At 39.0% G+C, this 13,985-nt stretch overlaps 1 protein-coding gene across 23 annotated transcripts in view; it reads right to left on the bottom strand.

The window, feature by feature from the left end:
• The window catches only part of SGIP1 (SH3GL interacting endocytic adaptor 1), a 220,181-nt gene that overhangs the window by 12,925 nt on the left and 193,271 nt on the right, over positions 1-13,985 (bottom strand). For all 23 annotated transcript variants that reach the window (XM_064372455.1, XM_064372456.1, XM_064372460.1 and 20 more), the window contains one exon: positions 3,066-3,221. In XM_064372455.1, coding sequence (XP_064228525.1) covers positions 3,066-3,221 — 156 coding nt within the window. The remainder of the gene's footprint in view (positions 1-3,065; positions 3,222-13,985) is intronic.

Below are 13,985 nucleotides of genomic sequence, written 5' to 3'. Positions count from 1 at the left end.
GTCATAGTGGAGTTGACAATTGTTCCCGAATATTTTTGTGACAAGCAAAATTTTTTCATAAGAAAAAAGTAGATGTAAACTTCAATGTGGTCCCTGTGATAAGGATTGCAAACCTAAATGTTTCCAGGGGCCAAGGTGACATATGAAGTCTTCTTCAGTAAACATTAAGGAAACAATTGGTTGATGATAGACACTAAAGGCTCGTACTGAAATCTAGAATAATGTGTGGTCAACAATACCTTTTAAAAACTGGGAATGGCTGTGGTGGTCATGGTAGTGGGTTGCACTGCATAACTAAAGAGGCTATAGATGACTAAATGGTCACTCATCACAGCCCTGTTAAACAGCGATCAAGTATTTAGAGTTCATAAGATCCAAATTAATGGGATATATTTTATTTCTGTTTTTTTTTTTACTTTTGAAAATAATAATTCAAGGGTCTATATAATATTTTGTTAAATAAAACCATTTTGAGTGATATTTGATTCTATTTATCAGACCAATATGTTAATATATGTATATAAGTCTTGCACATATGCCTAAGAACTTGGCAACGTAACTGCCTAAAAATGCAACAAAAGCTGTAACTATCACACCAGTCATATTTACAAACAAACTGGCAAGGTATTGGCACATAATTCTTAATTTCAGATGGAGAAACCTTGAAAAATAAACTGGCTGAACATGCACAACCTAAACACAGAGGGAAACTGAAGCAATAATTTGAATTAAGAGACTTGTTCCATTCTCTCACGGCTTGCACAGTCTTGTGGGAGAGATGGATGAATGAAGAAACACAAATAGATATGTCATTATTAACTCTAGTAAGTGCTACAAAGGAAAAGAACAGGTACCTTTAGAGAGAATAACAAGGGGGTGCAAAAGTAATTGCAGTTTTTGCCATTTAAACGTAATGGTAAAGGCTGGGCATGGTGGCTCACGCCTGTAATCCCAGCACTTTGGGAGGCCGAGGCGGGTGGATCACCTAAGATCAGGAGTTAGAGACTAGCCTGGCCAACATGGTGAAACCTCGTCTCTACCTGGGCATGGTGGCAGGCGCCTGTAATCCCAGCTACTCGGAGGGCTAAGGCAGGAGAATCACTTAAACCCGGGAGGCAGAGGTTGCAGTGAGCTGAGATTGTGCCACAGCACTCCAGCCTGGGTGACAGAGTGAGACTCTCTCTCAGAAAAAAAAAAAAAGTAATGGTAGAAACCACAATTACTTTTTAATTTTTTTATTGTACTTTAAGTTCTGGGGTACATGTGCAGATCTTGCAGGATTGTTGCATAGATACACACATGCCATGGTGGTTTGCTGTCTCCATCCCCCCATCACCTACATCAGGCATTTCTCCCAGTGTTATCCCTCTCCAACCTCCCTGCCCCTCCTCTGCTGTCCCTCCCTTAGCCCCCCACCCCACAACAGACCCCAGTGTGTGATGTTCCCCTCCCTGTGCCCATGTGTTCTCATTGTTCAACACCTGCCTATGAGTGAGAACCTGTGGTGTCTGGAAACCACAATTACTTTTGCACCAAGCTAATAGTTTGGGGCTGGTCGGCGGAGATATGGTGAGGAGAATGGGATAGTCTGAGAGGCAGAGTAGAGCTGAGACTAAAGGATGCGCTGGAGTCAGGTGAAGAAGGTTGAAACAGTATTCCAGGCGAAACAAGTACTACAAAGCCCTGTTGTGAGAAAGGACTCAGCCTGTTTCTGAGATTGGCAGGTCTTGCTGGAGCTAAAAGGATTCTGAGGCAGGATGGTGTGAGATGAGAACAGAGAAGTAGACAAGGGTAAACCACTCAGGGCCCCACGTTTAGATTCTGGGAGAGGTGTAATGTGAAGCCACCAGGAAGTTGTGAACAAAGATGACCTGATTTACTTATTAAAGACCACCTGGCTGTTAAAATGCATTGGAGAGGGCAAGATTGGATTCAGGGAGAGAAGGAGAAAACGATTGCGATGGTACAGGGAAAAGACAGAGGTCACGTAGACAAGGGAGGTTGCAGTAAAGAAGAAGGTGACCACTTAGAGGTTTGTAGATGAACATCAGGACTTGATGGAGAAGCTGTCAAGAAGACTCCTTTCTGCTTATTCACTGCAAATAATTAACTTGTATAATTGATCATTTTAATAGCATGCATGCATGTGGGTTTGTGTTACTGTGCATGTGCATATGCATAATAAAGACATCAAATTCAGGTTTAATAGTTAATACAATTTCATTGTAATGACCGTTATTTTGATGGAACTTTACATGTATGACATAAAGGAAACATGCAAATATGTTTACATAAATATAATTCTTCACATTTTCTAACTATTAAATACACACATACACACACAATTGATTTAGAAAGAGGGCCAGGCACAGTGGCTCATGGCTGTAATTCCAGCACTTTGTGAGGCTAAGGTGGGCAGATCGCCTGAGGTCAGGAGTTTGAGACCAGCCTTGCCAACATGGCGAAACCCCAGCTCTACTAAAAATACAAAAATTAGCCAGGTGTGGTGGCAGGCACCTGTAATCCTAGCTACTTGGGAGGCTCAGGCAGGAGAATCACTTGAACCCGGGAGGCGGAAGTTGCAGTGAGCTGAGATGGTGCCACTGCACTCTAGCCCAGGCAATAGAACAAGACTCCATCTCAAAATAAATAAATAAATAAAATAAAATAAAATAAAAATAAAAAGATGCTCATACAACGAAAGGAATTCATTCTTGTTATTTGGCTAATTTCCCACCATCATCATCCACTGTCTGTTGATAATAAATGAAGCAGACAATGAATAAACTGTTACTGATACAGATTTTCTTACTCTGATTCTCTCTAACCACTTGAGATAGTCGGCCGTTAAAATACATATAGGCATATGCAGTCACACATACACACACAATCACCTACAATGAATTTTGGTAGCTGGTAAAAGTTCTGTGTCTGAATCTACAAATATATCTGAGTGATGGTAATTTCACTACAGTGCGACTCTCTTGATAAGATATATCCCTCATCTAAGTACAAAGTACTAAGCCACCTATATCTCTGAAAAATTTATGCAAAATCATATTTACCAGCAGAGAAGTTGGGGATTTGGCAGGACGTGTTCTAACCTGCTGAAATTTATCACCCGAAAAGTCAGAGCAGCTGGGGATGGGTTGTTGGCAAAGTGTCTGGTGATGCCAGCAGGAAAGGACAACACCATTTCTCCAGTAATCTTAACAATACATCTGGCATATCAAAACAGAGAGGAAAGAGAGAGAAAACCCATGTCAATATACTGAATCAAAACCACTGTGAAAAAAAAATTTATGAGGCAATGTTAAACAGCAGAATAGATGAAAGGCAGGCTTTTACAATTCCATTAAAAAATACTTTAACTTCTATTTTAGGTTCAGGAGTACACGTGCAGTTTGTTATTTAGGCAAACATGTGACTTGGGGCTTTGGTGTACAGATTATTTTGTGGCCTGGGTACCAAGCATAGTACCTGATAGGTTTTTTTTCCTGAACCTTTCTTTTCTCCCATCCTCCTCCCTCAAGTAGGCCCAGTTTCTGTTTTTCCCCTCTTTCTGTCCACATGTTCTCATTATTCAGCTCCACTTATAAGTGAGAACATGTGGTGTTTGTTTCTCTGTTCCTGCGTTGGTTTGTGAAGGATAATGGCCTCCAGTTCCATCCATGTTCCTGCAAAGAACAAGATCTCATTCTTTTTAATGGCTGCATAGTATTCCATGGTGTATATGTAACACATTTTCTTTATCTAGTCTACCACTGATGGGCATTTAGGTTGATTCTGTGTCTTAGCTATTGCAAATAGTACTGCAATGAACATGCCAGATCATGTGTCTTGATGATAGAATGATTTATATTTTTTTAGGAATATAGCCAGTAATGGGATCTCTGGGTCAAGGGCAGTTCTGCTTTCAGCTCTTTGAGGAATCACCACACTACTTTCCACAATGGTTGAATTAATTTACACTTCTACCAGCAGTGTATCATTTCTAACTTACCTGAGAACTCAATGGTTAACACTTATTTTAAAAAGTGACTATTTTGTTTTATGTGTTTCAAAACGTAAGAAGAAAAGTACAGCTTTTCTCTTTCTGTAGAAGTCTATAGATCCACCTCATGCATAGAATCCTCTACTCTAGTGGTTCTGCTTCACTTTGATTTCTGAATTTTTGGCAGCATATTTGAAGATATTAAATTATACAATGTTATCACATTATTTCCTGGTACTTGTCTTAGTTCTTCGAGTAACGTGAGTAATGCCTTTAGCATGTTCTTTTATGTAGTCATGAGGTAAAGATTTTGCCTTGCACTTAACTAGTGCTTCATTCCATTAATTGGTCTATTTGGTCAAAATTGTAAAATCAGTCATATGAGTTAACACAATGTGATGATAGTGTGGAAGGGAAAATTATTCTTTTTTAAAAAAAGACTTTATGAAGATATAATTGATATATAATAAACTGTACTTATTTACAGTATAAAATTCCATGAGATTATATGATATAAAATCATCATACAATTAAGAAAAATGAACATTTCCATCATCCCTAAAAGTCTCCTTATGCTTTTTTTGTAATCCCTTTTTGTAAGCTTTCCCGCTGCTTCCTTTCCCTGTCCCTAGGCAAGAGTTAATATGCTTCTGGTCACTATACCTTTGCTTGCAATTTCTAGTACTTTATATAACAGAACTGTAAGATGTGTACTTTTTTGTTTCTTTAATTCCACATAATCGTTTTGCGATTTGTCCATTTAGTTGTCTGCACCAATAGTTCATTTCTTTTTGTGGCTGTGTAGTGTATAGATATACCACATTTTGAAAACATTTATTCACCTACTGAAGAACATTTGGGTTCTTTCCAGTTTTTGTCTATTACAAATAAAGGTGCAATGAATACATGTGTACAGGTATTTGTATGAAAATACCCTGTCATTTCTTTTGGTAAGCACACAGGAGGGGAGTCATTAGCTCACACAACAGGTGTAGGCTCTCAAAGAAACTGCATGTTTTCTAAAGTGAAAAACACAGCTGTGCATGAGGGTTTTAGTTCTCCCATATCTCACCAACACTTGGTAGAATTGATCTTTTTAATCTTAGCCATTCTGATAGGTGAGTAGTGGTATCTTCTTGTTTTAATTTGCATTTCCCTAATGGCTAAGAATCATAAGCATCTTTTATACACTTGTCATCAGTTATCTTCTTTGGCAAAGTGTCTGCTTAAACTGTCTGCCAAGTTTTTAAATAGAGTGTTTGTTCTCTCATTGAATGTTAAGGTTTCTTTATACCTTCTGGGCATTTCATTTATCAGATATATAATTTGTAGCCCAGTCTGTGGCTTGTTTCGTTTTTTCTTTCTCTTAAAATCACATTTGAAGAGCAGAAGTTTTTTTTCATTATTATACTTTAAGTTCTGGGGTACATGTGTAGATTGTGCAGGATTGTTACACGTGCCATTGTGGTTTGCTGCCTCCATCCCCCCATCACCTACATTAGGTATTTCTCCTAATGCTATCCCTCCCCAATACCCCCACCCCCTGCTATCTCTCCCCTAGTCCCCCCACCCCCAACAGGCCCCAGTGTGTGATGTTCCCCTCCCTATGTCCGTGTGTTCTCATTGTTCAACACCCACTTATGAGTGAGAACATGCAGTGTTTGGTTTTCTGTTCTTGTGTCAGTTTTCTAAGAATGATGGTTTCCAGTTTCATCCATGTCCCTGCAAAGGACATGAACTCATCCTTTTTTATGGCTGCATAGTATTCCATGGTGTATATATGCCACATTTTCTTTATCCAGTCTATTGTTGATGGGCATTTGGGTTCATTCCAAGTCTTTGCTATTGTGAACAGTGCTGCAATAAACATAGGTGTGCATGTGTCTTTATAATAGAAAAATGGGATCTAATTAAACTTAAGAGCTTCTGCACAGCAAAAGAAACAATCATTAGAGTGAATCAGCAATCAACAGAATGGGAAAAAATATTTGCAATCTATCTGACAAAGGGCTAATCTCGAAAATCTACAAAGAACTAAAATAGATTTTACAAGAAAAAAGCAAACAACCCCATTAAAAAGTGGGCAAAGGATATGAACAGATACTTTTCAAAAGAAGACATTTATGCAGCCAACAAACATATGAAAAAATGCTCATCATCACTGGTCATTAGAGAAATACAAATCAAAACCACATTGAGATACCATCTCACGCCAGTTAGAATGGCGATCATTAAAAAATCTGGAGACAACAGATGCTGGTGAGGATGTGGAGAAATAGGAATGCTTTTACACTGTTGGTGAGAGTGTAAATTAGTTCAACCATTGTGGAAGACGGTGTGGTGATCCCTCAAGGATCTAGAAATAGAAATACAACTTGACCTAGCAATCCCATTACTGGGTATATACCCAAAGGATTATAAATTGTTCTATTATGAAGAGCAGAAGTTTTTAATTCATCGGTTTATTCTTTTATGGGTTATATCTAATCCAGTCGTTCTTTTGGTGTCTTAGTTAAGAAATCTTTGCCAAACCCAAGATCACAAAAGTTTCATTTGTATTTTCTTTTCTTTTTCTTTTTTTTCTTTTTTTGAGACAGAGTCTTTCTCTGTCACCCAAACTGGAGTGTGGTGGTGCAATCAGAGCTCACTGCAGCCTTAAACTTCTGGCCTCAAGCAATCCTCATGCCTTGGCCTCCCAAAATGCTGGGATTACAGGCATGAGCCACTGCAGCTGGCTCATTTATATCTTCTTCTAGAAATTTAAAAACATCTTTGGTTTTACATTTAGCTTCATTACCCATTTTCACCTATTTTAGTCTTACAATGTATACAGTATGAAGTATGAATCTCAGTTCATTTTGTGTGTGTGTGTGGTTGTGTGTGTATGAATATCCAGTTGTTTCAGCACCATTTTTTTTGGGAAGACTGTCCACAGAATTACCTTGAAAATTTTGTTGAAATTTAATTGTCCTTATCTGTGTGAGTCTATTTCTGGATTCACAATTCTGTTCTATTGATCTATTTGGTCTTCTTTTAAGACAATATCACACTGTCTTGATTACAGTAGCTTTATAATAGTTCTGAAATCAAGTAATGTTAGTCCTCTAACTTTGTTCTTTTCCATAGTTGTTTTGGCTGTGGTAGGCCCTTTGAATTTCCACATGAGATTTATAATCACTGTGTCAATGTCTATATAAAATCAATTCATTGCCTCTCAGTGCCAATTCACCCTTTACCACCTGCTCTGAGAAAATTAATGGACCCTTAATACGTTTTCTCTTTGCTTACAGGAACCATGCTTAGTTTTGTCAATAGAGGCGCTAGGGACGCATTGCAGGAGAAAGGGGTTTTCTTTCTCCCTTTCAGCCTGCTTGCAAATACACGCTCTTGCAATGCAGAAGGCTTATGTAGTGCCAGGTTTTTGCAGTGCAAGAGGCTTGTTTGTGGTTCCTGCAGTGCATGTAGTGTCCTTAGAGCGTGGGTTTTGCAAGCCATGTAGCTTTCCCAGCGCCTGGTAGCACAGACAGCTTTCCCATCATCTGACTCACGTAAAACAACTGGCCGGGCTGCCACAATGCCCAGATCTTGCAATGCAGATGGATTCTTTGGCTCTAGCTCCTGCCATGTTCACATCTTCTCCACTGCCATCTTTTGCAGTGCATGGTGGTGGCAGCACCCATCTACCTTAGCTTCCCCTGGCACTTCCCTTAGCCAGTTTTGTAGTAGAGAGCGTCAGCAAAACACCTCCCCATGAGCAGCTGGAAGTCAGCTGGGCTGTCCTTATGCCAGGCCTGAAAACTCTCAAGGAAGTAAGCTGGAGCAATCATAGGGCACACCTCTCCTCTTAGGGATCACTGTCCTTCAAGTCTTGCAAGTCATTGTTTTATATATTTTGCTCATTTTTAAGCTGTTTGAGGTAGAAGGATAAATTGGTCTGTTACTCTACATTGGCTAGAAGCAGAAATTTCACAAGGCTTATTCTTCTTTGGGAAACAGTAAATACTTAACGTGAGTGAGCTTCTTTATGACTTCCTCCAATGTTTCCGTAGCTGACTCTTGTATTACTTCACAGGTATGTACTTTCTCTGGAAATTGATGTTAATAAATGAAAACTTTGTTCACATTGGAGCATGGGGACCCCATTTTGTCCCATAGTTACTTTGAATATTGTGCAACTCTAATTGATGAAATACACCTGATTCAGGTGAGGTGCTCTCTGGCATACATTCAAAATAGCTTAAGTGATGAACTGCTATAGCCTTGTATGTATAAGGCTGGGTTTGGGGCAGAGACGGGGAGCAGATGAGTCTTAAAGTTGCCATGTGAGCCTCCCTTACTCAGGCATTAAATCCATAACTTTGTAGCGTTCTGAATGAGAGTTTTGGTTTCTGAAAGTTTGCATCTCCATCTCTCCCAGAGAATACTGCTGATCTCCCAGTTTGGGAGCAAACTGCTGCCTTCCCTCTCTACCTTTTAGATCCATTAACCTTGTTTGTATACTAGTGCTGCATTGGTTCTGAGCCTAGACTTCCCCCTCAAGCTGAGTCTACTCTTGATATTTGTCCATATGTGGACATGTAGAATATTGTTTGGCAGCTCTATGAGAAAACAACTAGAAGCCGGGCGCGGTGGGTCATGCCCGGTGGGTTCATGTAATCCCAGAACTTTGGGAGACCGAGGTGGGTGGATCACAAGGTCAGGAGTTCGAGACCAGCCTGACCAACATGGTGAAAACCCGTCTCTACTAAAAATACAAAAATTAGCTAGGTATGGTGGCGCGTGCCTGTAATCCCAGCTACTCAGGAGGCTGAGGCAGGAGAATTGCCTGAACCTGGGAGGTGGAGGTTGCAGGGAGCCAAGATTGTGGCACTGCACTCCAACCTGGGTGACAGAGTGAGACTTTGTCTCAAAAAAAAAAAAAAGGAAACAATTAGAGCACTTGTAAAATTAGATTTCAGCACCTACTATTGCTCAGTATATTGTTATTAGCAGTGGTAGCTCAAATGTTTTTAACTGGTAGGGAATTTTCTCAGTTGTCTTTCCAGATTGTTCAAAATGAGATCTAAATGGTACCTTGGTAGGAGATAAAATTTCTGTTTTGAAAGCAAGTCAGAGAGGGGAGGAGATGGCATTTATTAACTCAACAGACATCTACCTATTCACTCCTAACTATGCAAGTTGTTATTATTTTTTCCAGTGGGGTAGTAATTTAAAAATGAGCAAAATAGCCTCTGCTTTCAAAGGGATTACAGTGTTGGGAGAAGGTGGGAGAAGTGGTCCATGTAGTCCAATGTAAGAAGCACTGAGGCCTCAATTACATTTCAGCATCACTATTGTCAGAGTCAGAACTTCTGCTGACATATTAATCCATCCAGTGTCTAAATTGAACTGGAATTTTCTCTATAAAATTTAATATTTTCTATACTTACTAAAGAAATATCTTTTTTTTTTAAATCGTAAGGATTGTTCCTACCAGCATGCAAGGTGGCTACATTTCATGTGAGTTTGAATTGTGGAAATAATGTGAGATGGAAATATGAATAGATGCTTACTTCATGAATAAAATAAGAAAGCATGTGAATCTTCACAAATGAAATATTTGTCAAAAAATGGCAAAACTTCAAAGTCAACCAGCCAAGTGACTTATACACTGGATTTTCTCTAGTGCCACAGGCAGCACCTGTGAGCTGCTCACAGAAACACTGGCCAGTTTTGTTCAGGGAAGGTGTGACGTCATCAGAAAAGCATCCCTCTCATAAAATATGACTTACATGAACTGCTAAATAAACCCCCAGATCTCTTTCTCCATGTATATCTCTGTGTGGATGTAGCTTCTCTTCTTTTCTTTACCATTCCTTTTCTTTGGCTTATGTATTACTTTTCATATTATAAGACTCAGTTCAAAAGAAGGCCTTTCTGAAATGTTTCTTAATATACTCTCCATTGAGCTTTCCTTCGTTTTTCCTTTCCTGGGTTCTCTTGGAGACTGGTACAGATCTTTTTCTAGAAAACTGTGTTCCAGTTTAGTGCACATCTGATCTACTATTGTGAAGACAAGTTCTGTGTCATAGGTTCTGAGCGGGCAACGGTGCATAGCACAAAACTCAGAGTGAGAACTCAATGTTTAAAAAATAAATTCATACATTTACATATTTATTTGTAGAGTGCCTATACAATATACCAGGCACAATGTAATGAGCTAGAATTGGCAGTGACAAATTGGACAAATGGTCCTTGCACAAACCTCTAGTTTAAACAGGAAGACAGATACTGAATAAATAATTAAAATGTGATGATAAAAGAAAGATAGGCTAGAGTTGAGAAACCTAAGCTTTTCCAGGGAATTAGAGAGCTAATCTCTGACCCTTATTTTTAAGCACCAACGTTGTTTAAATAGGAACTAATAGTGGGAGATGTGTTTCCCCAATCAGTAGCAAAGGTCAAGGAACTTGCTGCCTGTGAGCTACTGAGAAAGTCTTAGATATCAGAATCCCTGTTACAGGTGCTCTGAATAATTAGAGTATAACTATATTTAAGTGGGTTACATATCATAGTATATAATAATTAAGATAGTAGATTTCTGTTTCTGATGGATGGTCTGAGAAGAATGGCTTTGATGCAGAATGACAGGGAACTATAGACAAAATCAAATCCAAATGCCTTTGTTGCATCATTTCTCTGTTTGGTACCTTGGTTGGCATTATTTCCAGCTGTTAGAAATAATAGAACTTGAGCTGTTTCCTTGAAAGTGAATAATAGAGGAAGAACAATTAAAATGGTTGCTGAAGATGAAGTTAAATATAGAAGAGTGTCACTTTATGACTCATTTATAAGTTTCTGATCTCACAATTTTAATGAAACATATTGGATCTCCCACCTGCCAGCATGCAGGATATCCTACAACTATTTATGGCAATATAATTAAAGCTGATTTTATATACATCCATAAGCCAAAGGCTCAATTTAGGAAGGTATAGGAAAACACTAATATTAATTTGGCTCAAGTGCCACGTCATTGGAGTGCCAAGGCCGCAAACACCAGGCTTACAGGTACAGACCACCCTACACCTGTCATAGCGGATTGGGAAACTGAACCAGGATGAAAACCCTGGCTTATGTTGTGACAGGCTGACAGGGGAAAGGTTGCTATACCACTTGTTGGAATTTTAAAAAATGTTATTAAGGGCTTCTTGAGTCCCACTGCACCATAGCTACACCTGTTCTATGGTGCACTTGGTATTATATTTATGCACAAGTCCTACTTTTCATACGAGGAGTCTTTATCACTAATTTATCTCCTGTCAAGCACAATGGCAGGTACATAGTAGCCATTTTGTAAATGTTAGGTGAGTAATTCAATTCAACTTGTTGAGCAAATACGCTTTGTCCTGTTTAGCTGAGGATACAACAGTGAACCAAACAGGCAAAATCCAGCCTTATAGTATTTGCATTCTAGTGGGGGAGAAGACAGATAATGGATAACAACAACAACAAAATATGTAAGATGTTAGAGAGAAGGACTATGGAGAAAGAGAACGTGAGGTAAAGAGGAAAAAAATGTTGACGGGGTGGGGAGGTGTGTTGTTATTTAATATAGGATGGACATTTTATATAGGATTGATAAATTTACTGAAGAATCACGAAGGGAACGAGGGGACAATTCACTCAGATACCTAGGAGAAGATTTCATGAAGGCAGGAAGTGCAGCAAATGAAAATCCCTGAGACGCGGATGGATTGGGGTGATGGAAGAGAGATGCCACGAGGCCATGTGGATAGAGTGGAGTGAATATGGAGGTGAGGGATGGAGGTGCAGTCATGGATAAGGAAAGAAAGGTGGAGATGGGATCAGAGAAACAGCCACTGGGGTGAGGCTGGGGGAGTCTCAAAGGGCAGATCATGGAGGGCCTCATAACAGCATTATGAAACATTTTGTTTTTACCTTGAACAAGATAGGAGGATTTTGAGCAGAAGAGTGACATGGTATGTTGAGACTTTGTAGGGGGGCAAAAGTGGAAGAAGGGAGACCAAGTGGGTCTCTCTGAATAAATTAGTGGATGAATGAATGAAAGCCAATTAGGAAGCAGACAAAGAGGAATTCATTCTTGTGTGATTCCTGATGGTTTTCACTTAGGTATATACATCCACTCCACACTCCTGATTACTCTTATTTTTTAAGAAGGTTGTTTTTGGCCAGGCACAGTGGCTTGTGCCTGTAATCCTAGCTCTTTGGGAGACCAAGGTGGGCAGATTGTGTAAGTCCAGGAGGTCACCCAGCCTGGGCAGTATGACCAAACCCTGTCTCTACAAAAAAAAAATACAAAAATTAGCTGGGTGTGGTGGCATGCGCCTGTATTTCCAGCTACTCAAAAGGCTGAAATGGGAGGATTGCCTGAGCCTGGGAGGTTGAGGCTACAGTAAGCTATGATTGTGCCAATACACTTCAGCCTGGGTGACAAAGCGAGACCCCTAGCTCAAAAAATAAAATAAAACATAAATGGTGTTTCTGTCTGCTTTTCTCAATCCAGGTCAACTTGATTTTCTAAGGTATAGGTCTTAAGTAGTCAGTGATAAATATTTTTCAGAACTGGAATGACAGAAAATTATGCAAATTCTTTGTCCAGAGAAGATTCTGCAGAACAAATATATATGAATAAAGTATATCTACAGCTAACGCTCATGTTGTCAACTCGCTTTAACAGTTCAGATGTGTGCTCCGTAGGAGGTAACTTGTAATTTCTATTGATACGTGAAGGTGGCAAATGGCCTTTCTGTTTTGAAGATGAAAGAGAAAGGACGTGGAGAATCCAGAGTCCACAGTGTCTGTTTATAATATTCTGGGCATAGAATGAAATCTAGGTGCTGTTTAAAGAGACATGGAGTTGAAAGGTCCTCGTGGCTTGCTAGTACACTGAAAGGCGGAGTTACTAATTATATTAGTTTTCCAGTATAATATTGTTAGATTTTGAGTTTTAAATCTAAAACTAGTGTTTCTGAACTGTCAAGAGGATTCATGATTAATTGTACCAATTTCCACTTAAAATATATATGGCGATCCAAGTTCTAATTATATTTAATTATCACTGTTTCAAAATATTTTTATAATATAGTCTAGTGTTCTTTATACACATTTATTTTGTTTCTTCAGTTTTAAAAATTGTATTTAGTTTTCTGAAACAAGGTCTTGCTCTGTCACCCAAGCTGGAGTGCAGTGGTGTCATCATGACCCATTGCTGCCTCTGCCTCCCAGGCTCAAGTGACCCTCCCACCTCAAATTCCTGAGTAGCTGGGATTACAGATGTGTACCACCACACTCAGCCAAGTTTTGTATTTTTTGCAGAGGCAGGGTCTCCCTATGTTGCCAGGGGTGGTCTTGAACTCCTGGCCTCAGCAATCCACCTACCTCAGCCTCCCAAAGTGCTGGGATTATAGGTGTGAGCCACTGTGCCTGGTTTCCCCTTCTTATTGTCATGAATACTAAGTTTTTCCAAACCCTAGTCTTTGTAAGTAAAAAAATTAAGAGCAATTCTTTCCTCACCTAGGTTTTCCCTTTGTTGATCAAATTCAGACCTGGAATCATATTCATGACACTATTGAAAATAACTCTTAGTTTTTTAGTTTTCAGTATAGATCACTAATCACTTTTAATCTTTTTTTAGATTACAAATCCCTTTGTTAAGTGAAAAATGTTATTATAGTCTCTTTTTATAGATTAATGCACACATACACATGCATAAAATACACAATATAATTTCAGGGAATCCATCAATTTTCTGAATTCTATCCATGGAATTCTTCAGCAAGAAGTCAAATATTTAATTACATCACATATGCATTCAGATCAAGTCCATTGTCAGTATGTCCACGTGTAAGTGAAATCAGGCTCATGTAAATAGAAGGTGGTAAATTTTCCCTGGAATTTTTACTTTGCTCTGATTATAATTTTTTCTTTCTCTTTTATTTTTGGTCAGTTTTTCCTTACTTAGTAAGGG

The sequence above is a fragment of the Aotus nancymaae genome, unplaced genomic scaffold (genome assembly GCF_030222135.1).
Source record: "Aotus nancymaae isolate 86718 unplaced genomic scaffold, 86718_ANA_hifiasm-v0.15.2.pri h1tg000007l, whole genome shotgun sequence".
Lineage (NCBI taxonomy): Eukaryota > Metazoa > Chordata > Mammalia > Primates > Aotidae > Aotus > Aotus nancymaae.
This window is presented reverse-complemented; position numbering and strand designations above follow the sequence as displayed.